At 23.4% G+C, this 25,639-nt stretch overlaps 1 protein-coding gene across 3 annotated transcripts in view; it reads left to right on the top strand.

Moving 5' to 3' along the window:
- LOC109608673 (uncharacterized) overlaps positions 1-25,639 on the top strand; it is a 134,845-nt gene that overhangs the window by 98,403 nt on the left and 10,803 nt on the right. Inside the window, exon 3 of one of the 3 annotated variants that reach the window (XM_049965597.1) lies at positions 8,448-8,483. The exons of the other annotated variants lie outside the window; for them this stretch is intronic. Coding sequence (XP_049821554.1) covers positions 8,448-8,483 — 36 coding nt within the window. The remainder of the gene's footprint in view (positions 1-8,447; positions 8,484-25,639) is intronic. 3 annotated transcript variants of the gene reach the window in all.

Below are 25,639 nucleotides of genomic sequence, written 5' to 3'. Positions count from 1 at the left end.
AGTAGATATGAAAATCATCCACTCATAATTACATAGAAATTTTTCTGCTGTTCCGGAGGTATGTCATAAAAATAAAGTGTTTTCAAAATTAAATTCACAGACGAACTATTAAAACAAATAAAGTAATTTCATTCAGTAACGATTCTATTTCCAGTACAATTCCTTTGTCAGAAAATCGACTCTGTTAAATTTGTTAAAAAACAATGCTTCTAAATGGCGGACTAAATGCAGCTTTCGATGCGTACACTAATTAAAAAACTTTCCTATTGAAATTGATATTTTTATTAAATTTCAAATCGTCGAAATCACGCTCATAAGCCAACATTACAAATTACTCCTGAAGACTAGAGTGCTTATTTATTTTTTTTTTTTAATTAAATAAGTTATTAAAATTGTGCTTCATTAAATATAGATTTTATAATTGAACTTAAAAACTCGTTAAATAGAGTTTAGAAACAAAGTTGATACGAGGATCATCCACTCATAATTACAAAGTAATTTCTCCAAATTACATGAGCAGTCTGCCTCGGGATCCGGGGGTGTGTCATAAACATAAAATGTTTTCAGGATCAAATGTACAGACGAACTATTAAAACAAATAAAGCAATTTAATTCAGTAACGATTTCATCTTCAGTACAATTCCTTTGTCAGAAAATCGACGCCGTCAAATTTAGCAAAAAGCAACGTTACTTTGCCGGCATAAATGGCGAACTAAATGCAGCCTTTGGTGCATGCACTAATTAAAGAACTTTCCCATTGAAATTTATATTTTCATTAAAATTTCAAGTCGTCGAAATCTCGTCCGTAACACGGTGGAAATGGCGAACGACGACGGAAAAGGAACGGGGAATGAGGGGGTGGGAGGGTAAAAAGGTCAGGATTCTCTCGCACACGGCATTCATATTTTATTTAAGTTAAATTAGATAAATGTTTGAGAGAAATTGCGGCTTTGAACCGACTATAAAGCGAGATAGTTGACATTTTAATAAAAATACGACGTAATGGATTCTAGTGCGGCGCGGAATATAGATAAAGGGTGGGCTCTATCGATTATCCAGTCCTCCTGTCCCCAAGTTTCGCCGTTACCCGCTCCCCCCGGACACTGTTTATGTATTCTTTATGTTTACATTTTACCCGTTTTAATATGATTTTATTGCGCATAATAACGATACACTCCATGAATACGGAGCGCAGATGCACTTTGATACAGTTAATATTAAAATATTAAAGTTCACTTTGTAGAATTAACTATTTGGTTTATTATTATTGTCTAATTTACATTTAGTGAAAAACAAATTAATTATGGATTGTTTATCGCGAGCTGACGTCTATCATTTCGAATTTGTATTCGGGAGTATATCCGTATGCTTCAAATCAATATTTGCTGGGTTTCAGCTACATTATTTTGTACATATTTGGCTTCTATTGACATCACTCGACAATTAATTGAAACAGTTAGAGAAATGTGTTACTTGTAAAAGTTTAACTTAATTATTTCATGAAGTCAAAACGGACAGAATCGGGCACTAGATACTTGGGAATGTAATAGTAAATTAAGATGATTTTGTCCTATTAATAATGTTTTAAAAAATTATATTAAAAATGGATTTATTTACTTATTTTATTAAAATTGATAAAATACAAAAATTACAATTTCTTTATAAATTAATTACTGGAATTTTTCAAATTTAGTAGTTTAATTAATCTTGTCCACAATCTCTAAATTAAAAAATAATAATAATTTAAAAATATATGCTTTAAAAATTAAATTAGAAATTTACTTTTCACTCATTTGTTTATGTTGCTCTAATTATTAAAATAATAAATGCATTTATTCGATATAAATATTGTCCATTAATTATTCCTGTTCAGTATTTTAACAAATAAAAAATAATAATTAAAAAAAAAATAAAAAATTATATTACAATTAATTATTTATTTATATTAATTGACATAACATATTAAATAATTATTTTAATTTTTCTTAATTGATTCAATATATGAATATATTTGAATCAACTTGAATCATTCTTGACCACTAACCTAATAAATAATTCTAATTTAAAAATATTTTTTTTTCATTTTTTTTCTACGTCTCTAAAATATTAATTTATTCAATTCAAGAATTCTTGTCCACAATTTTAACATATATAATGCTCTAATTATTAAAATAATAAATGCATTTATTCGATATAAATATTGTCCATTAATTATTCCTGTTCAGTATTTTAACAAATAAAAAATAATAATTAAAAAAAAAATAAAAAATTATATTACAATTAATTATTTATTTATATTAATTGACATAACATATTAAATAATTATTTTAATTTTTCTTAATTGATTCAATATATGAATATATTTGAATCAACTTGAATCATTCTTGACCACTAACCTAATAAATAATTCTAATTTAAAAATATTTTTTTTTCATTTTTTTTCTACGTCTCTAAAATATTAATTTATTCAATTCAAGAATTCTTGTCCACAATTTTAACATATATAAAAATACATTAATTTAATATTTTAAATTTATCATTAATTTATTCATTATTTTCTAATTAATTGAATTAATTAACTTTCCCATTATCTGTAATTAAATTATTAATTTTGTTTTACTTGGAAAGTATATTTACTCTAAATCAAAACTGTGTGTATTTCTTATTAAAATAATTAATTTGCTCTTTAAACACAAACTTGTTATGTTATTATATAATATTTGGAACCGTTTTGAATTCCCAAAACAAATCAGGTTGGTTGGTAATAAAATCAAAGGTCACACATTAATGGGAATTTCGAAAATTCCGTTGCCGTTATGTAAATTGTGTTGTTAGGAAGGACAAAGGGCCGATTCAAACTATTCATGCGTCGTCCAATAAGCGTATGCACAATCAATCCGCCAAGTTATTGTCGTCAATGCAGGTCCATGTTCATAACCGGAACATAATATCCAAACATTTTCGTTTTATAAATTATTTTCGTGTTATAATTATAATTTCATCCAAACTGTATTGTGTATTCTAAACGGGTCAAACAAAAAGCCTTTTTGATGTGTTCCAGACGAGGGGATTTGTAACACATCAAACAAAAAATAAATTAATAAAAATAAAATTTGAATTTTTTATTGTGTTATTTTATTATTGATTTTTCTTCTAATTTACAATAAATATTTTTGAGATTTTGCAAGCAAATTCAAATATATAAATCTCAGTTATTTGTCAAATCGTCGTATATTATTAAAAAACTCAATATCAATATAACGTTAATAAATAAAATACACGACCTCATTTTTTATATCAAATTGCATTTGAATAAAGGATAAATTAATTCAAAAACCATGATACAAAAATCCATTCTGCAAATGTTGTGATGGCTATTCGAATTCCAAACAAAACTGCATTTTAATTTGTATGATATCCACACAACGGACTTTCTGTGAATGTATGCAAATTGATGATTGGAAAGTCTCCATATACTAATTAAAATTGCTTTACGAATTTAGAAAATAAAATATTTTGAAATATTTCATTTGCAGTTCAAGTTTCAACTGAAAACGTCAAAACTTTGTATTAAAATCTCAAATTGATTTGTTTATTTACCATCATTATAAATTAATTAATGGAATATGTTTCTAATTTTACATTTACGTGCACTACTTCACTGATTATTGACTAGAAATATTTTTTACTTATATGTCAATAACTAGTAAATTATTTATACACGTTCATGTACCCTTTCCAACAAAATGCCAAAGTGTTAATGGAAAGCTATTTTTATTACGAAGGGAAAATCTGATAAATTCAACAAAGTAATAGATAGTATCAGATAAGTAATTGTTGATAAAATAATGTGAGTATTATGAGGTTTATTCATAATTCCACAATGTATAAATTTATGCAAAAAGTCGATTTATTCTAAACGATAATGTATCAATGCAAACTAAATTACAAAGTGCTAATGGAAAGCTATTTCCATTGCAAACAAAAAACCTTTTCGATTTGTATTTTATTCACGTTGTGGAATTCTCTGGCGGCGAACGTTAATTTTTAATAAAAATTCAAAAACGCAGACCTTATAATATCGTTTTATGTGTAAAACAAACAATATTTTGATTTCGTATTTATTGGAAAATTTTCAATATGGCCGAATGAATTTTACACACGAATTACAGTTAACCAATCTTCAAATAAAATTGTGCGGTAATTAAATTTAATCACGTTTGTCTGCACGTATGAAAAATTAAAAACCACTCTAAATATTTCAATTAGACTTATTTTATTACGTGCTGAAATTAAAGTTTTGTACTGGAAAAATATGTAATTTTAGCGTAGTAATATAATAATGGTGTAATCAAAAACAGTTTTGTATAGTATAAATCAAATAAGGGATATTGTAGATTGTGTATGCGCTGTAAATTACATTAAATAATAATTTCGCATTTGCCTATCGATCGGCCTATCTATTCACTAACAGTTCACTAATTGATATTAAATGTTGCTTTACGCGATGCATTATAGTATTATACACGCTTAATTTAAATTTACTGTTTTCGGTTGTTCACTTTTTTTATTCGGCAATTTCGGACGCTCAATTTCACGATTTTTACTTTAATAATACGATTTATCATTTACAGTTTTACGGCGGAATTTTAATTAATTTTTTTATTCGGAATCATTTAAAATTATCAGACGGACAATTATGTATCACTACTATCGTCGTCCTAATTACGTTTCCTCTACTTTTAGAATGTTGATGTGGTAAAGAACATATCAACGGTTTACAATTTACCGTTTTCGATTATTTATTGCTCGAAAACTATTCAATTAATGAAACGTGTTTAAATGTGATATCGGTTACAAATGTTTACATTGTAATCAAACTACGGTTTGTGTCTAAATGTGGAATGTGTTTAAGATGTTTAAATTTTTTAAGTATAAATAAAAATACAAAGTTTTATAATAAATATAGAAAGTTTTAATCATAGTTTATCAATATGGTAGTATACATAAATATTTTAACTTTCATAACTTTTTTATTTATTGTGAACTGTTAAAATACATATAATTTACTATTGTTATTTTATACAGAATTATAAAAACTTTTTATGATATCCTTTTTGTTTTATTATTTTGACCCATCACCGTGGCATAGATTTGATCATTTATAAGACAAAACATCGATGCTTTGGTCTTTTAACCTATCCGTCACAATTTTGGATTTATATTTGAGGTAGTTTTAATATTGAAATTCATTCGTTTAGATTCATCAATAAAAATAACTTGACCTTATTGTTTTATGGTATGCAGAATGTATCCCTAAGCAGGTCAAAATTGAACTCAAATAAATCCCATGCACTGGATTCTTACAGACCTTGATCTAATTTCAGGTCCCATTTCCTACAGGTTGGCTTTAATTTCAGTTGACTATAAGATTGGATTGTTTTATGACATTCTAAATATTCAGTTATTGATTTTCTTTTAAGCTTTTTGAACTCAAATTTTTTCCTAGCTATCACTTGGTCAGTTTTTTTTTAAATACAGAAGACTATTAACTTATTGTTCCGTAAACTCTAATCATCTCTTCTTGTTTCAGCCGATCTGTATTACTAACATATTAAAACATATTAACAAAAAAGTGTCCTATCAAGAGCAATTAACAATATTCCAAAATATCCAAGGTGTTTGATATTTTCTTTTATTATTTTCCCATTTTAAATGTTAATAACTCTCTTAAAACAAATGGAATAACCATAAAAATATCACACCATTCGATATATGATTTTTTTATTTTCTATTGAAATATTGTAGCATACCCTACGGTTAAACTGTGACAAAACACCCATTCGACTCTTGTATACTGTCATAAATGTTGATGTTATATATATTTTAAATATAATGTTTGTATTTGTAGTTAATTTATATGGGTTTTTAAATATTTTGCTTAAAATATTATATTAGGAATAGTCAATTTATTTATATTATTTGTTAAATATGAGTTTTTTAAATAATTATTTCACCCCTACTGGTTAAACAAATCATTTTAATAGAGTAGAAAACTACATAATTGTTTATAAAAACGGTATTTAATTATCGGAATAATTACCGATATTTCAAATGCCTCTTATGTTTCTTGTCACTTTTGTAACAACACTGACGGAATAAATAATGCATGAAAGGACACATCTGCCCTAATATTTTCGTTGTTCTTTGTACGACTACGTGAACGTTAATCGTGCAAATTTAACTGCACGATAAGGAATTTAATGAATATTTGTCAAAACAATTGTTTCCGAGATCGGATTAAGATAAGCGTGAAAATCGAGTCGAGTCGAAATGGTGGCAGGCACTTACGAACTGCATTCATTTGAATCCCGGAGATTTCAGCTTTTCCAAATTAGTTTCGACTCTGTACATCTGTTTGTACTTTGTTACAAAACATCTACTAACAATAAGACGACATTGTCTAGTGTCTCGTACATATTTATGTATGAATTCGAGGTGAACTGAATTAATTAGCGAGGAAAAATGGTTCTGTATGATGGTGTCTGGGGTTCACGATCGAAACGAATTAATGGCCGGAGAAACTCGGGCATTTTAATCTTAATTGATTATATTAATTAATTACGCTGAATTGTTTTTAATTTGCTGCCAGGGAAAAATTGCCGGTGTTTATTAAATTATATTACGTCCTGCGAACGAGCTTGATACATGAATTAATTTGTTTTCAGCGTTCACTAATTGATACAAGTTATATGATTTAATTTTGTTGTTAGAAAGTATTTTATTAATTCGTTTTATGACGATAAATCTGTTTTGTTTATTAATTAATTATTATCAGATGCACTAGATTAAATATTTTGTTGCATATTCTCATTAATTAGAATTATATTGACAAACCGGACACAAATTAAAACGATTGCAAAGGCAACTAAGCAGTTTACGACTGACTGAAACAACTATGCAAATTGCACATTTTCAGACCATTGCGAAAAATAAATATAATAAATTTTCTGCGTTCTGCGAAGTTTGTCCAGTACATTGATGAAAATTCGTTCAGTTTACTGTTTGTTACAAAATTTGGCGTTGCTTCTAGCAAATTATAATTAATTTTAATGATCACAAAAATGTTGTTTTATTTCAAATATTTTATTTTGTTATGAAGTTGCAAATAATTCGTAACAAAATAATTCATAAATAATAATTGTATTATATTTTGAATGTTTTTAGTTCTCCTATCTTTTAAAAATTTATATAATTCAAATAAAATATAAAAATATTCAATTATAAACAATATTTTTGTAAAATAAATAAAAATTTATAGAAAAGTGTGTTAAATGTATTTTATTATTATTAAAGAATTAAAATTTATTTACTTGTTTCAAATAAACATGATGTATCCTCGTTTAATTCTCTCTTAAATAATAAATATATAATCCTTATATTTTATTTAAAATAAAACAATTGAAATATAAAAAACAATATATTAATAAAAAAATATCTTTATATCTTTATTTATGTTTAAAAAATGTATAATAAAACCTATTATTAACTTTAAAAGTAATAATGAAATAAAAAAAATGCTGGTTAAATAATATAAAATTAATATATTATTTAATATTAATATATTTAAAAGAAGACAAAAATCTAAAGTTAATAATAATTAATTTCGAATATATTAATTAAAAACATAAATTTTATAATAAATTAAATATTTAAGTGAACTTTTTTAACTAATAATTATAATTTCATGACTAAAACATGGGAAAGCAAGAAAAATAACCTTAAAAATATTAAATAACATAATGAGATAAAATGAAAAATTTGAATTCAATCTTGTTTTTTTTTCTTGTGTAATAATTTAATTAGATTTTTAAATTTAAACCACATACATGTAAAAGTCAATATAAAAATAAAATTCAATAATTTGGAAACGTGTATTTCAAAGAATTATAATTTCCTAATTAATTATTTTGGGACAAACAATTGTCAGGTAACCTAAACTTCCTATTTAATGATTTATTTAAAAATTTGAACATTTTTTGTAAAATTTTTAATTACTTAATGAATAATTGTAATATTTTAATTAAAGTATAAAAATAAAATTATTACACACAAAAATTAAATATTTTAAATGTATTCATACTTACAAATGTAATTTTATAGATAAAAACTTAGTTTCGGCATGTTTTAATTAAAGCACAAATTGATAAAGTCGAGCGGAATATAATTTAATGAGAACGTGCAAACCTTTAAATAGTCCATTCATTTCGAGTTTGAATGCTGCATGCAAAATTAATTCAAGTTAAAACACCAAATACATTCGACAGCCACATTACGTAAAGCACTTTATTCAAGCAAAGTTATATTGATAAAATTAGCTGAACAAATAATTTTTCCCAATTAATAAAATTTATTCGTGTTACTAATTAAAACTTTTGTTGTTTCAGGTAATTAAGGGATCATTTGGATTTGGCGGTTTGTGTGTATGTATAAAATATGATATAATTTCGTGTCGTTGTTATATCAATTTGTTTAGAATGCTATAAAGATATAACATGAAACAATAACTGTTCGAGTTGAATTCAGTTTTATATGGTTTACAGAACATTTAAACCGTACAAACGTACATTTGTTTAAATTTCATGTTCGGTCTCGGTATGAAGTAATATAATAATATAACTTGCAGTACATTTGCATTTAGTAATGTCGCGACTAATGGCCAGTTATAAAAACCTCCGCAATATCTAACTGAACAATTTCTTCGGATTGCCGTTCATTATAAATTCAATTTCGAAATAATAGGATGAAATATTTTCTGCTTGAACGTTTAACATAAAACTTTTCAAATAATATTCTTTAACGAATAAAAGGAAAAGAGACTCGCGAAACATTATCTTTCAAACTAGTTTGCCGAGTTCAGAAGTGGGTACTCGAGAATATTTTATAGGCGGGTCGTCGAACAGGGTTGCATTAGGGTACTATTCGGCATTCATAAATATCGACACTTTATTATTACCGCATTGCTCAATAAACGGCCTTAATAAACGATTTGATGCTTAGACAATCAATTGATTCATAATTTATTTATTATTCGTTCACTTTGCACGTCGATGTGTAATTCCGTTTAATTAAAACGAGTTTGCAAATGAATTATAAAAACTCAAATGGGAAATTGTTGTTTTCTGTTAAAATTATATTCGCTTAATTAACCGAACAAAATATCAATATCCACAATTTAATCAGCTCATCGATTCGCGTGTTCGCATTTTTTCAACCTCCACCAACAAATTGGAAATTATGTCGGAAACAAATGACAATCGAATTAATTCATTTTTAAAAACAAAACTAGGAAATAATTTCTGGAATAGCTTACCGCCGAAATTTGCCCGCCGTTAACGTAATTTATCACGCGGAATCTCATTTGCGTTACACTTTACATATTTTCATCCCCATTTTTCATTAAATTTAAGAACTTCGGTAACACGGTTTGTTTTGTCTCTCATGCATATTTAATGGCTTCCGGGAGTTTCAGTTTTAGTTTTGCTCCGAATAATGTATTGTTCTTTCGGCTCCCTCATTCCACCGGGGTTCTGGCTCGGCGTCGCATGTATCAGTTCGTTGATGTGTTTTTCCAGACGATATTGCATATGTCCTTACGGCAAATTACTTTTCACTGCGTCTATGAATACACGACGATTTAATATGGGAGTCGGTGATGTGCAAAATCTTTATTTAATGCGGGTCGCTCGGAACTCTAATGAAAATGAAGTGGCTTGTTTCAAAAGAGCGAAACACGGAAATACAAAAAGAAAATGAAATATAAATGTAGAAGTATATAAATATAAAATTATATTCTAATACATTTATCACTTCTAATACAAAAAATTTCATTTAAATAAATTGAATTGTTAAAAAAACTAGTGGCTAAAACATAAATAATGAAAAATGTTATATAATTTTGAAAAATATCATTAGACCTGCTCAAGTGAATAATTTAATATAACAAAATTAATAGTTGATTAAATATGAAAATGTAGAAGTTATAAAAAAATTTCTAAAAAAATTCAAGTCATGAAATCTTATGGGAAAATGTTTTTTCTTAAATTGTAATAAAATATGAAGATTAAGTAAATAAAAAAATATTTTAAAAAATTAAAACTTCTATTATTTTATTTATTTATCGCGGATTTAATTTAAATTAACACTCAATAGATAAAAAGTAAAAATAAATATTTACTTTTTTTAATTAACAAAAAATTTTATTGGAAAGAAAATTAATAGTATGATTAATTAATGTTGAATTACAATTTATTATTAACATTGAATTTATAAAAAATTAAAAAAGTAATTTTAAATATTAAATAAATATAAAAAAGTCCATATAAGATAATTTAAAAAATTAAACAATTTAAGTAAATATTACTGATTAATTAATATTGAATAAAAATTTATAAATAAATTAATAAAATAAAAATGAAAATAAGTCTAAACTTGTGAATGAGAAAATGAAATATTGTGATAAATTGAAGAAAAATAACTTGTTTATAAAAAATTATAATAAAATTAATATTGATTTTAAATTTATAATTGAAATCTATAATTAAATTAATATCAAATAGTTATAAATTAAATATATATATATATATATATATATATATATATATATATATATATATATATATATATATATATATATATAGATATAGATATAAAAGTGTTAAAAAAATATCGTTGATTAATTAATATTGCTTTAGAATTTATTAGCAATGAATTAGTAACAGTTAAAAATAAATATATAAAATTAACTTTTTTAATTTATAGTAATTATTAATAATTCAAGAAAGACAATATGAGAACATTATTAGAGAGAAGATAATTTAAAATAAAAGGAAATTTATAAAAATTTATAATAAAACGTATTAAAGTTTTAAAACATAAAAACCTAAAATTGTCGAATCGGAAATTATTAATTTTAAAATATTTTTTTTTTAAATTACTTTTAATAAAAATGTATAATTCAAATGATAAAATATTGGACAGTAAGAAAATAATCTCAAAAAATGCAAAAGAACAAACATTTATGTTTACAAAAATTTGTCTTAAAACTTATTAATATTAAATAAATATATCAATATAAATTACACATTTTTAAACTTACTTTAATATTAAGTTTTAAAACAACAAGTCCATTTTTTTAATTAAATACGTGACAATTATAATTAGTTTATGTTTCATATTTTGTATCTAAATCTGGTTTAAAGTTTACAATAAAACGGGCGGAAATAAAACGTACACATCCACATATTTATAGAGAATGTGCCTGTGAGTTATCAACAAAACATATTTAAAATTAAGCGATGCTTATAATCCGGTCGTGTGTGTAATTTCGAGCTGAGCTGAATTTTTAATCTACTACTCCCATCTGTACGCTCGGTTCACTGGTCGCCGGTAGTTAGGCCATAATTTATATAAATTAAAGCGTATTTCTAAATGTAATGATATTAAAACATGGAATAGCCATCTGGCTCGTTTATTTATAAAAAATCCAAATAAATATCAAGAACGTACTTCGGAGCTTGAAATAAAATCAATTTTGTTATTTATTTTCGGAGTGCGTTCCGTAAACATCGAAACCGTTGATATGTCGAATCGATTAATTTTTTTTATCACGGGGCCAACTGCCAATATTCTTATACATCTACATTTACACATCGAATTTTAAATATTTATTGGAAAGATTATCTGATGATATTTCTAAATACAAATATATTTGTGTGCTGATTAGGTATTCAAAATGATAAAAAACACACGAATGTGCTTTGATCGTTGGACACAATTTACAAATTACAACCGTATTTAATACATTACTCGTAATTAATTGTTGCTTTATTGCAAATTCCACACGCAAACGCGACTGCGAGCCGAGTACGTCTGGAGTATTTCATTTAAAAATGTTTTCACTGGAACACTAAAAATATATAATAACGAGTTTCATCACATTTAGCGTGATTGATAAATGGCATTTACTTTTTATTATTTAATAAATGTGAACATAAAATCATTTAATTTATTCTTTTTTTAATTTATATTTATTTTATTATTATTAATAGATTAATTATTTATTTATAGTATATTTATTATTTTATAAATATTATTAATTATATTTTCCAATTATTTTTTATTAAATTTGGGTCAAAAATTAAATTTACAGAATTTATAAAACTGTTAATAGACTAAAAGTTTATGAAATAAAAAGTATGATAAAATTTATTTTTTTTTTTTAATTTATTTATATTTATTTTTTTTTATTAAATATATTTATTTATTTTATTAAAAATATCAGCCATAAATTAATGTATTATATATTTGTTTTATTTATTACTTTATTTATTTTTGTATGATTATTATTATATATATTTTTCATATTATTATATATTTATTATGATTAAGATAAAATTACATACATGATAATACATTTTTTTTAATCATAAATTTTATTTTATTTTATTATGTGCTTGACCATATACGATATATTAAATTATTTCATTTAATTATCTATAAACTTACATTACAAAATATTTATAATATAAATTTATAATACAAATAATACGCGATTATGTCATTTATTTTGTATATATATTAATCATAAACATTTTATTATATATAAATATAAGGCAAAAATAAGTATAATATATATTCCTCAATTATTTTATTCGTTTGTTTATTTATATTTTATTTTTTATTATTGTATATATTAATATTATTATTATTATTATTATTATTATTATATTTATTTATTTTAGTCAAAAACGAAATGATATGAGAATATAAAGATAAAATTGACTTATATAATTATATATAATATTAAAAATAATTAATAATTATAATAATTGCATATTGGTAAATGTCATTTATTTTATATAATTTATTAATGTTGAACATAAAAAATTATTTTTTGATATTTATTTTTATATTTTATTCATTTATTATGTTATATTCAAATTTAATAAGCTTAATAATCACTCAATTATGTTCTTTAATTTTCTATTTGTTCATATATTATTATTTACTATTTTATTATTTTTAATTTAAATTAATATATATTTTTAATATTATTCAGTATTTTGATTTTGATAATTAGGATTTATTTTGTAGTTTTATTTATAACCCATAATATTAAAATTATTTTTTTTTTTCTTTTAATTTATATCTATATTTTATAGATTTATTTTATTTTATATTTTTACCATAAATACATATCACTCAATTTTTTTAGTCAATAATCTTTTTATTTAATAATATTTTATTATTTTTTTAATTATTTTATTTTAAAATTTTGTCAAAAATGTAATGAATAAATATCAGACTATGTAATATGGAAAAATTATATATATAGAAGCAGTAATAAAACAATAAACATAAAGAAAATTGCAATTAAAAAAATAATTGCAGTATAAAAAACAAATGAAATAGCCTTGTTAAAAAATTCAGTAGTTTACCAATATTGATGGAACCTTTAATCTAAATAATTAATTATAAAAGCATGCAACGGAGAAAAATTTAATCCGATAATAATCACAATTAATCGTTTCTATTAATTCGCAGTGGCATGGAAAAGGAAAGTCACCGTGACCGATCATTATGATTTACTGGCGCTATTTAGAAAATTTATTGGTTCCCTGACAGAAACGGTTTTTATCAGATGGATATTTTCGGTACGAACACCCGACAATATAAAACACATCGGACAGTAGTGGACCGGTTCAGCGGTCGGTTGTGGCATTATTTGTCTCTGTGTGTGTGTGTAGTGTGTGCTTTTTTATCATTTTATTTTATTTTGTACACGATCACGGCTAATCGACCGTGACACAGATGCGGGCGCATTTAATGAGGAAATGGTACCTACTTCGAAATCAAAAGTAACTTTTTATAACTGTTTACGACGCCGAAAACTGATTTATGTTTAATTCAGGGACTTTGTATTATTTATTATGTTTTTGTTTACTTGAATCTCATCTTAAATATTTGATTTATATTTCCTTCTGTATCAAGGCGCATCCACCATTTATTAAAATAAATAATGATTGATTTTATTTTGTGTTTTCTTAAAAACCATTAAAAATTAATTACAAAATAATTATTTGAATTATTAAATAAAATAATGATTCTGCGAAGCAATTTAAATGAATTTTTTATTATTTATTATTAAAATATGGATATGTTTTGAGGGGTTTTTATAGTTTATTAAGTTAAAAATTAATTAAATGTTACTTCAAAGTGTTAAAAATTACGTGACAAATGTGAATATGTACGAAACCAAGTTTTACTGATTATTTTATTTTCATTTATATTATATATAACATATATATTATATATACATTTAATAATAAAGCTTATTAATTCTCCTATGTTAAAATTAATTAAATAAACATATTTTTTATTATTATTATTATTATTATTATTATTATTATTAATGGAGTTATTTAGTTTTATATTATATGTAACATATTTTTATGTTTGTGATTTGTATATAAAATCATAAAAAAAAATTACATCAACATATTAAAAATGAAAATAATTATTTAACTAAATTTAAGCAATTTACATGAATTTTTAGTGGAGTTATATTAAAATTAAATATGTTTAATCAAATGTAATAATTTTATCAATGTTTTAGTTTTCTTTTACAGATGTTTTCTATTTTTTCTTAATATTTATCTTATTATATAAATAATAAATTATATCATATTTCTTAATATTTTATTGTTTCCAAAATGTTCTTTGATTTAGCAAAATTTTCCTCTTTTTTATATATTATTTTAAATAAATATTTAAATAGTTACTTAAATATGTAAAAATTTATTAACATTCCTTCTTGTATTCTCATATTAAATTATATTAAAACTATGTGCAAACTTATTTATTTGTTCACTTATAACATTAAATATTTTAGATTTATTAACTAATTTCAATAGATTTAGAGAGAAAGACTGGTTTAAATGATTTAATTTATTTGTTATTAATTTATTATACTAAACCATTGAACATACACAATTTATAAATTTCTTCATAAAACAAAAATGATATGATTCATGGGAGTACAAAAGTGCCAAATCCAGCGAAGCACATAAAACTATAAACACCAAATAAAACACAGCATTATCATCGAGTGAGTGGATCTTGAATTGCGTCCGCATTTGGAAAACGGGAAAGTTAAAACAAATCCACTTCGTAGTGTCGTTTTCGTATCGTTTTGTTCGTTGCAGTCGGAAAATGTAATTTACAAAGTTGTGCGTATGCCATTCCGATTTGTCTTTCAGATTACTCCGTTACGTTCTTTTCGCTTGCGACGCCATAAATAATATTGTCGTGATATTCCGAATGGGACCCTCATACATTATTCACGAGCCGTTCCGTCGTATTTAACTTCTTGCACTGTTCGAATACGGGAATTTAATTAAAATTGATATTATGGGAAAGTCGCCCTGTTTAATCAATAAAACAATGCATATTTATTTCAGAATCGATTTTATATTATATATTATATAAATTTTAATCAAATTATATTCATATTTATTCGTTGAAATGCGATTTATAGTTTTAAACATAATATTATAAGAAGTTATTTTGTTGTAATATTAACTGAGTACATTAAATATTTGGGTTATATAATTTAATCTAAAAAGTATCAGTTGTTTTTTCAGTAAAATAAGTAATAAATTCTATATTAGTACACTTTACTCTTTACTCTTTCTTTACTCTTTACTCTTTTTACTCTTTACTCTTTACTCTTTACTCTTTACTCTTTACTCTTTACTCTTTACTCTTTACTCTTTACTCTTTATTCTTTACTCTTTCCTCTTTACTCTTTACTCTTTACTTTTTACTCTTTACTCTTACTCTTTATTCATTTACCTCATTTTGTTAAGTTCAATTAAAACAAATAATTTTTGTGTTATGTTGCACTAAATATTACCAATCCAAACTGGAAACTTTCTTTAAATATTATGCCGTGTTTACTGCCATTGTTGTCTCGCTGGCGGTCTTTACAAAACTTTAACAAAGTCGATTGTTTCGTAATTCCGCTGGAATGTCGAAAAGAAGACGTAATAAAATCCCTATCTGTTAAGGTCTCTTTGTAACGTTTTACGCAGTTAATAGTTAGTCTTTTCGGGTTTTACTGTAACAAACGAGATTTACTTAAACAAAAATGGCGTGTTTTATAAATTAATTTGATGTTTTATATAAAATTAAAAAAATTGTTTATTTATTAGTAAATATAATTTGTGTTGTATAATTTGTTAATATTTTAATTACATTATTGTGGGGATAAATTAAGTTTGGAACATATTACCCGAAGTTCGTGCGTTCTATTTATTGGGGGAGAACTACAAAGTAATCGAACATGTGTACACTCCTACGGCATCTCGGGAGTTTGAAATTGACTTCGCATTAATATTGATTACGGCAAGACGGAAAACGTTACACTATCGGATTATCGCCGAGAAATATTAGCAATTTCGACGTCTCATGAATCATAACACAACAAAGTATCTTACAAATTGATTGTTTAGTTTTCATTCTGTATTCATGTAAGGTAAAATTTAACTAAGATTGAATTTGTGATTTTAATATTTGTAATTATAATTATGACACTAATGTTTATCCCTTTTTATAAATCTCTCATTTTCCCTTTAAATTTAATACAGCATAATTATTTTATTTTAGTTTCAAATTACCAAATTAATGATCTCGTGTATTTGAACGATTTCACTAATTGCTGCAATATTATTTGGAATTTATACATTATTATAATCAGAGTTTATTTCTTTTAAATGATAATTAATACATCACATATTTATACATATTAAATTTAGCTAATAAATGTTTTAAATTAAATTAAAAATGATCTCTAAACTAATAATGATTCATTAAATGAAAATATTTTAAAATTTATTAATTGCGAATTTAATAATATATTTATCTCAAATAAATATATTATTAAATATGTCGTTCATTTAATATTTTGATGAAATATATTTAAAATGTGGTATAAACAAATCCTAATTTTTGTATTAATTATTTATCAATGTTGTCATTAAAAAAATCATGCTGGTGTTTACTTCACTTTATTCTTTGAATATTTATTAAAATACATTTAGTATTTGTGGGGAAACTGTAATAATATTTTATTAACTTTTTAATAGTTTTTAAACTACTAAAATTATAGGGATTGGGGAAAATCCCAATCCGTTTTTTATTTAGTCATCGTTGATGGTCATCGGTGGACAATTAACGAACCTCCCCCAATCCATATTTCCGTTCGATCGAGCGTCAGAATAGTTTTGTGTGATGTACACCCCTCGGGCAGATAACGCCGAAGGATTTTCCTTAATACGAAAACGTTTGCCGGTGACTATTACATGTGTGCGAGTAATTTACATAAACATTTCGCCGGCTGGCTTACGCGAAACACCTGTTTATAAATAAGCTATTATTACGTCGGCCTTTTTCTTTTTCATGCCCCTGCACGGAGAGCGGTAATTGCATTCTGAACCGTGTACGAATTCGTTTTGCCAGTATCGGGAACGGTAGCTCATAATGTGTTTGAAAAACCCCTGTCGGATTCGGGGCTGTTTTAATTTAAAATTTGTTAGGGTTCTTGCATTTGAATATTCAGTCAATAAAATGTTTGAAAACACGTTTTAAAAATTTAACAAATAACTGACAAACTGACAAATTATTGAATTATTTATGAGAATATAATAATATATATTATTTAAATATAATTAAAAAAATAATAAGTGAATTTATCGATATTTGTTAAAACCATTAATACAAAAATTGACTATGATTTACAGCAAAAATAAATCTGTATAAACCTTTTCCATTGAAAATGCTAAATATTTAAGTAAATAGTACTTTTTTAGATAATAAACGCATTTTTTATTAATTTTAACATCGGTTTATATTAAACCCAACTTAAAATAAACTATGGTTGCCTTGTTTAAAAGCAAATTTTAGATACTTTAAATTTAGAAAGCTATTCAAATTTAATAACTCAAAAATTGTAAAAAAAATGTATCAAATTTCTCAAAATACACAAATTCTATTACACATTTTTTTCCTTAAAATTTTAAAAATTGATTACGTTTAGGAAATAGAAAAGAAAGATTATCTTCACAGTATATTTTTAAAATTGTAATTTATTAAATTTATTTAGATTGAGACAACAAAAATTAAATATAAATAATTTCTTCAACAGAAGATATTAGACATTTTAAAGAACTTGAACATTTTATTAATTCAATTGTAAAGAAAACATTTGAAAAACTATAATTTAATAATAGTTATTATTTAAAAAAAGCTACTTTGCATTTTTTCCATTTCAAACAATTTATTGCGTATAAATATACGACTTATATATATATATATATATATATATATATATATATATATATATATATGTCTTTTAAATTGTCAAAACTGTATATGCTTGAAATAATAAAATTGAAATAAAAAAAATAATTAATTGATTATTTGTAAAGAAAATAAATAATAATTTAATAATAAATAATGTGATTTGATAAATTTAAATAAATTATAACAACCATATTTTATTTATTTAATTTATTATTGTATTAAGTATTCATATTTTTAATTTACATACATATTATTACAATTTTTTATAATTACCTATTTAACCGTAAAATTTAAATTTCAATTAAAATTTAAATGTAAATATGAACTCATTAATTTTGCTTGCCAGTAAAAGCCAAACATATATATATATATTAATTGCCAATTATTACTAAATCTGTATACTAAATATCAAGTTTGTTAATTTCATACAATGGAAATAAAATATACAAAAATAAATAAGTTTGTTATAAATATCTATAACATAACATAAATATGTGTTTAACAATATTAACTACATTATAAAAATTAATTTTACTTTAATTAAAAATATTTACAAGAATTTAAATAATAAACATTATTTTAAATTTAATATTATATAATTTACAGGAAAATTTTAATAACCGATTGTCGATATTTGTTTGGTAATAACATTTAAAATCAAGCTTTTAGTTTGCTGTTAAATATAAAATTTATTCAAAAATTACACTTTTATGATTTATTTACAAATTAATTATTAATAAATATCTTAATAAGAACTTTTAATAAATAGCTTTGAGAAATGTAAAGAACAATTTCCAAAAAAGAAGAAAATTAATAGAATATGTAATAATAAAAATATTAATAGTGGTAGTTTAATTGTTCATATTTTATCTAGTTTCAAATAAGTAAAAAAGTATATATTTCTATAAATATATTTATTTAGAAAATCATTCGTGTCAAGTTGTCCTTAACGAAAATGCTGATTAATTCCTGCTACTCCTGCTAGACAATTGTCTGTTTTTCACTCCTAAATCCATGTTCCAATAAAAATGTATTGATTCAGTCGACAATAAGAATTCAATAGTTATTCAACACAGGAGCGCGACATTGTAACGTCGAATAGACATAAATCAAAATGGTTAAAAGCGCACGCCCCTGCTTTACCGCCGTCTACTTTACGCAGTTATAAATTGTTATTTCAATTTCAGTATAAGGTTTTGCCCCGCTCCGCCTCGCCCTCGCCATTTATCCCGCACAACGACCCTCTCCTTCCCTTTTATGGACTGTAACATCCCCCGAAAACCGTCGCTAGTTTCTGTTTGGCAATATAAAGTTACGCTAACAGTGATATTGAACATTAAATAAACACGGACGTACAGAGATGTTAAATTACGGTCGCATGAACATTTTTAATTCGCCATCGTCGAAACGCAACTTTGACTTTGGATCGGAATGAACGAAATCGTGGCGTCGCGACGCAACAATGCACCAGATTCCGAATGGCGACGACAAGGGACATTATTAATTTATGCGGTTCGCAATACGTTTTCGTGTAGATTTTAATTAAGCACTTGCTGCAATCTGTATTACAATCAGAAAGAGACAAAATGATATTTTAATTGTTTGTGTGTATGCGAGAACGTGTATAACTGTTTATAGATGTTTTATTGGAGGGTTTTAATTACTTGGAAATTAACTATCAACATTTACACGAAATTGTATTTTAACTGCCGATGTTTTGTGAAATTAATATAAATTGTTGAACAAAAATACTACATACTACTATAATACTATTGTTCAAAAGTAATATTTCCATTTTTAAATTACAAATTTCAAATTATCTCGATTTGTTCTTACAACTATATTATATATTTGTAAAATATCTTTACAAGGTGTTCTAAATTAATTGATTATGACTGTTGGAAGTTGTTCCAAACCAGATGAGTAAAATGGAGAATGTAATAATTTTTAGTTTATTTTTTGATAAACTGTTACATACAAAATCTAAAAATTATAAAAGCATACGTGCAACTTATAAAATGGAAATCATATTAAATTTACCTTTAAATAAATAATTCAAACTTTCTAAATATTAATCATTTGTGATATATTAAATTATTAAAGATAAAATATTTCTGGTAAAAGAAACAAAGAGGTTGTAACTGACAATATATTTCATCAATGTTCTTATGTTTTATAATATTTTATTATTATATTTAAAATTAGAATTTTAAATATAAATTTAATTCAACGACAAATATACACATATTCACGAGAAATTTGTGACATATTTATTTATTCAGAAATATATTATTCATGGTAAAGGTATGTTACTAATTGATAATTTTAATAAAATCATCTACAAAAAATACTATTTTCCATATGTTTTAAAATCATTTATTTTAGCTAAATATAATTCAATAAATCACAAATTATATATTTTTGGAAAGCTCAATATTTTAGGTTAAGATTAAAGTATGAAATAGTACTTAAAATTTTTTTAGCATTTATTAGTTAATAAGTTATTCCATTGTTTAATCATATGTCAGTTTTAGTAGATATTGAATTCAAAAAAAAACTTTGAGTTTTTCTTTATCTGATCTGATTATACTTGTAATAGCCAAAATAAGTATATTCAACAATTTCTTCTTCGACTTTAAATGTTTAAAATGTTTCTAACACTGAATTTTTTTTATATTATACGTTCAAATATTAAAGCTTTGAAGAGCAAAATAATTAACATAAAATTTAATTTTAATGAATGAAGTTTTAATTAAATTAAAGTATTAAAAATATTTCAAAAGAATGGAGAAAATTTAATTAAAAACATTTAAAAAATAACTTCAGTTTAAAATATTCATGCATATTAAAATTTCAATCATAGACACTTAAAAATTATAAATTAAATTTTAAATAAAAATATTTCTCTGTACTTTTGTAGACTTGTAATATTATGTATGTATGTAAGAACAAACAAAAATTAATCGCAATAAAAATAGGTAAAATGTTATCAAATTATTTCCAATGTTTACTTTGATTACAAAGTGTGATTAAAGTAACTAAATACCATCATTAATTATGTTTTAAAAACACGAATTTAAAATAATAAAAAATAATTCGAATTTTTTTACTTATAAAAACTAATTAATGATTTAATATTATTTAATAAATGTTACTAACAAATAAGTACAAATATGCATATTCTGTATTTGGATTATAGAAGTATTATTCATATATTTTAATTAATTATTGTCACTGAACTTATAGACTACACTTAAATATTTATGAAGTATATATAAAATAACTAATACAAAATTTAAATTTAATGAATAAAACTTTATTTGATTTAAAATTTTAAAAACATTTTAAAAGAATTTAGAAAATTTAATTTTAACCTATTTAATGAAAAATTTAAATTTGAATTATAGTAACTAGAAAATTAAATAAAAATGTTTCTTTATTACTTTTTGAATCTGTAACCTACTATGTATATGTATGTAAGATCAAATTAAAATTAATCGCAATAAAAATAGGTAAAATTTTGTCAAAACATTTCCCAATGTTTACCTTTTATGATATGAAGTGATAAAAATAACTAAATATAAATAGTAAGATAAAATAACAAAATTTATTAACAAATATCAGTAACATATTTTCATAATGTTCAATAATAAGTTTCTTTTTTATAAAAATACGCAATTTGTCAAAATAAGCTATAAAATCGTTCAATTTACAGATTAAAATATTTATTCAATATATGAAATCTATGGAATTAAAACAAATTTTAATATATTTTGTATTAAAACTGTAAAATTAAGAAATTATAATATTAATAATTATTATTTGTGTATAAATATTTCTAACAAATATTTTATGATAATATATTTGCTTACATATTATGTTTGAATTATGTTGAAGTATTTTTCACGTTTTAAATACACATTTAAAACGACATATTTTCATTAAATATTCCCATTGAAATTATACAAATATTTATGTGAGTATGAATAAGTATTTTGTAAATTATTTCACGCATTATGGTCGAAAGGTCGGCAGATTGAACGAAATTCAACAATGTATTCAAATGATAATCTATTCCGTTCCATTTCGCACGCCAATGCACGGGACCTTGTTTCTATAGAAACCCGAACGCATGCGTCATTTTTGTTCAATTAATTAACTTATAATGTAAATACGGGGCGAAAATACTTAATCAGTCACTGCTCTTTAATAACATTTAGAGCCCATATATTTTAATCAATTTATAATTGGATATTTTAGGGAAGAATTTTGTTTTATTTTTTTTTTATTCACCAACTGGTCGGATGCTTCGAATTAACTTTGTATGCAAATTGGATCGCTATAAATAGAGATTCGACTCGCAGAAGAGAGAAAACAGAATCCGATAAAAATTTGCCCTCCCTTATCTATTTGTGCTTTTCTTTTATTTTTTTAATGTGAATTGATTTCAGTGCTAAATTTCCTAATTGTTTTTGTTTGAGATTAAATTAATTTCTTTGTTTATTGATTTATTGAACGAGGAAAATTATATTTATTCTATAACTGTGGAAAATTAGTCTTTTTTATTTATTTTTATGTTTTAATTAACACTTTGTATGTTTTTTATATTTTTTACAGTATTCACTTGGGAGACTATCAAAATTTTTTAGCAATATTGAAATTATTATAGAATTTTACAAAACAAAAAATATTAATTACTTAAATTTTCTAATTTAAAATTTCTGATTAGTTATATTGTGTGTATACTGATGGTCTTAAAAAGAAGACTTTTTTATTATTTATTTTATTTGAAAAAGTTATTCTTTTCAATTCTACTATAAAAAGTTTTTCCATAAACATAACCAAATTTACTAACAATTATAAATGTTAATAATTAACTTTTCTATATAAAAAAATAATACAAACTCTCCGTAACTACATAAACTTTATCTATTTTATTAAAATAAGTTATTATTTCTAAAAATTCCGTTTGTCAAAAAATACGATTTTCATCAATTTTATTATAAAAGATTTTTTCGTAAAAAAAGTTCTGCTCTTCAAAAATATGTGTTTATTATAAAAAAATGTCAAATTAAATGTAAAAAATAAATAGATATTTACTAGTTTATCAGAAATTTCTAAATAAAGAAGTTGTTTTCAGTTGAAAATAAAACCTAATAATCAAATTTACTATTAAAATATTAAAACATAGTAACTACCCTTTTCTTAAACAAATTAGTAACAACGATCAATAATAAATTAAATAAAAACTTTATCATATTACAATTAATATTATATTTATAATATACCAAGTTTTGTTTTTCAAAATATTTTCAAAGTAATTAAATTCATCAACATAATTTGAATTATTCGTCCAATAACTTTCCTTAAATAAATAATTTATAAAAACTCTCATATCCGAAGATATATAATTAAAATTTAGAATTCTTGTTTATAGTTACAAAGTAAAATATTTATTATTCATTTAATTAAATGTTATTTTCAGTAAAACATTTTGAATATCAAAAAATGTGATACAATCAGTTTTACTATAACAGGTATTTTTTTATAAAAAAAATTCTGCTTCTCTATAAAATGGGTTTATCGTAAATATGTATTAATAAATTAAGGAAATGTAAAAGTGCTATTGGAGAAAAGACTACATTCATTAATACCCTGTATTTTATATTAGTATTATATTGGATTATAATAATCATAAATATATTACAATGAATTTAAATTCTGTTATAAAATTTATTTTAAAGGATTGCATTTAATATTAATTATTATCAGAAATTATTTGACATTTAAATTAATGAGATTATAATATTATGTTTTAGTATTGATTTGTGCTCATATTATAAAATTTAATGATGATGAATTATATATAAAAATTAATTTATATATATTTTTAAATTAATCAGTAATAATCATAATATTAATTCACATTTGTCGTCCCAACATTGATTTATCGTGTGCGAATCGTTAGCCGTTTGTGCGTGAACTTTAACTCGATCAATTTAAAAGACGTTCACTCTTAACCAATTAAAACGAAATGAAGAGTCGGTTTCTTCACGATCTGTACGCGGAACACGCCCTAGAACGCGGACTCCCGCTGCGTAATATTTTTATTTTTGCCGGTAATTATAAACATTGACATAAATATTTACGCATTCATAAATTATTGTTGTACGTGCACGGAGAAGACGGCATCTTCGGGTCGCGGTCCTCGAATGGAAGGTCCCGTCGCGTAATCGTAAAGCGAACATTGCTGGGGACGTAAACGGCCACTTTTACGAGATCCTTTTCCTCTCCGACAAATTTATGGGTTGCTTTGTTGAATGAAAAATATTGTATTAGTGAACTCTTAAGGGGAATGTAAATCATGTTCTTAAAAAATTTTATTCCATTCAAAACTATGTGTTACGACTATTATCTTTTAAGTTGTGAATTATTATCTGACTTTTTTAATAAAACGACTTGCTGACGATCGTTACTAAGAAAATAAATGTTGACACATTTTTTATTTTGTGTGCTGGTAAATAGATAAAAACTGGAGAAACCTTCGTATCAGCGCAGTTTCTTTGAAAGTATTTTAAATGCAAAAATTTTACTCAATACATATTAATACATACATACATATTTTTATTAATATTAAAACTAATTAAATCAATGTTTAAATTAATCTCATCTAGAAAATAAAAATAAAATCAATCTAATTTGTCTAGCAGTAAATAATTAATTTTGAATACAGGTAAACAGTTACAACTTTAATTAAAATATTAAACAACTGACAACTAAAATGATTCAAAATACATATAAATTTGTTTTAATAATATAAATTCATTTCTATTATTTTAGATGATAATATTCTTGATAAATAATGGTTTTAATGTTTTATTTAATTTGATTTTTAAAACATTAAACATATTAAACATATTTTATATTAATTATTCGAATTTGATGGTTAATTGTTAATTCATCTGAATTTTATTTTTACTTACATATTGATTAATTATAACAAAAACATTAAAAATTAATTAAAAAAAATTAAACTGCAACAATTCAAAATTATTGATTTCTAAATAAATTAAAATAGTTTTATATTCAATTTATAAAAAAATCAATAATAATAAAAAATAAATAATCTAAATTATATAATAATTCTTATGCAGCAATTCAAATTAAAATTACATAAATTAATAATTAACTGTTAAACTTGAGTTTATTATTACTA

This window comes from Aethina tumida, chromosome 3, assembly GCF_024364675.1.
Source record: "Aethina tumida isolate Nest 87 chromosome 3, icAetTumi1.1, whole genome shotgun sequence".
NCBI lineage: Eukaryota > Metazoa > Arthropoda > Insecta > Coleoptera > Nitidulidae > Aethina > Aethina tumida.
This window is presented reverse-complemented; position numbering and strand designations above follow the sequence as displayed.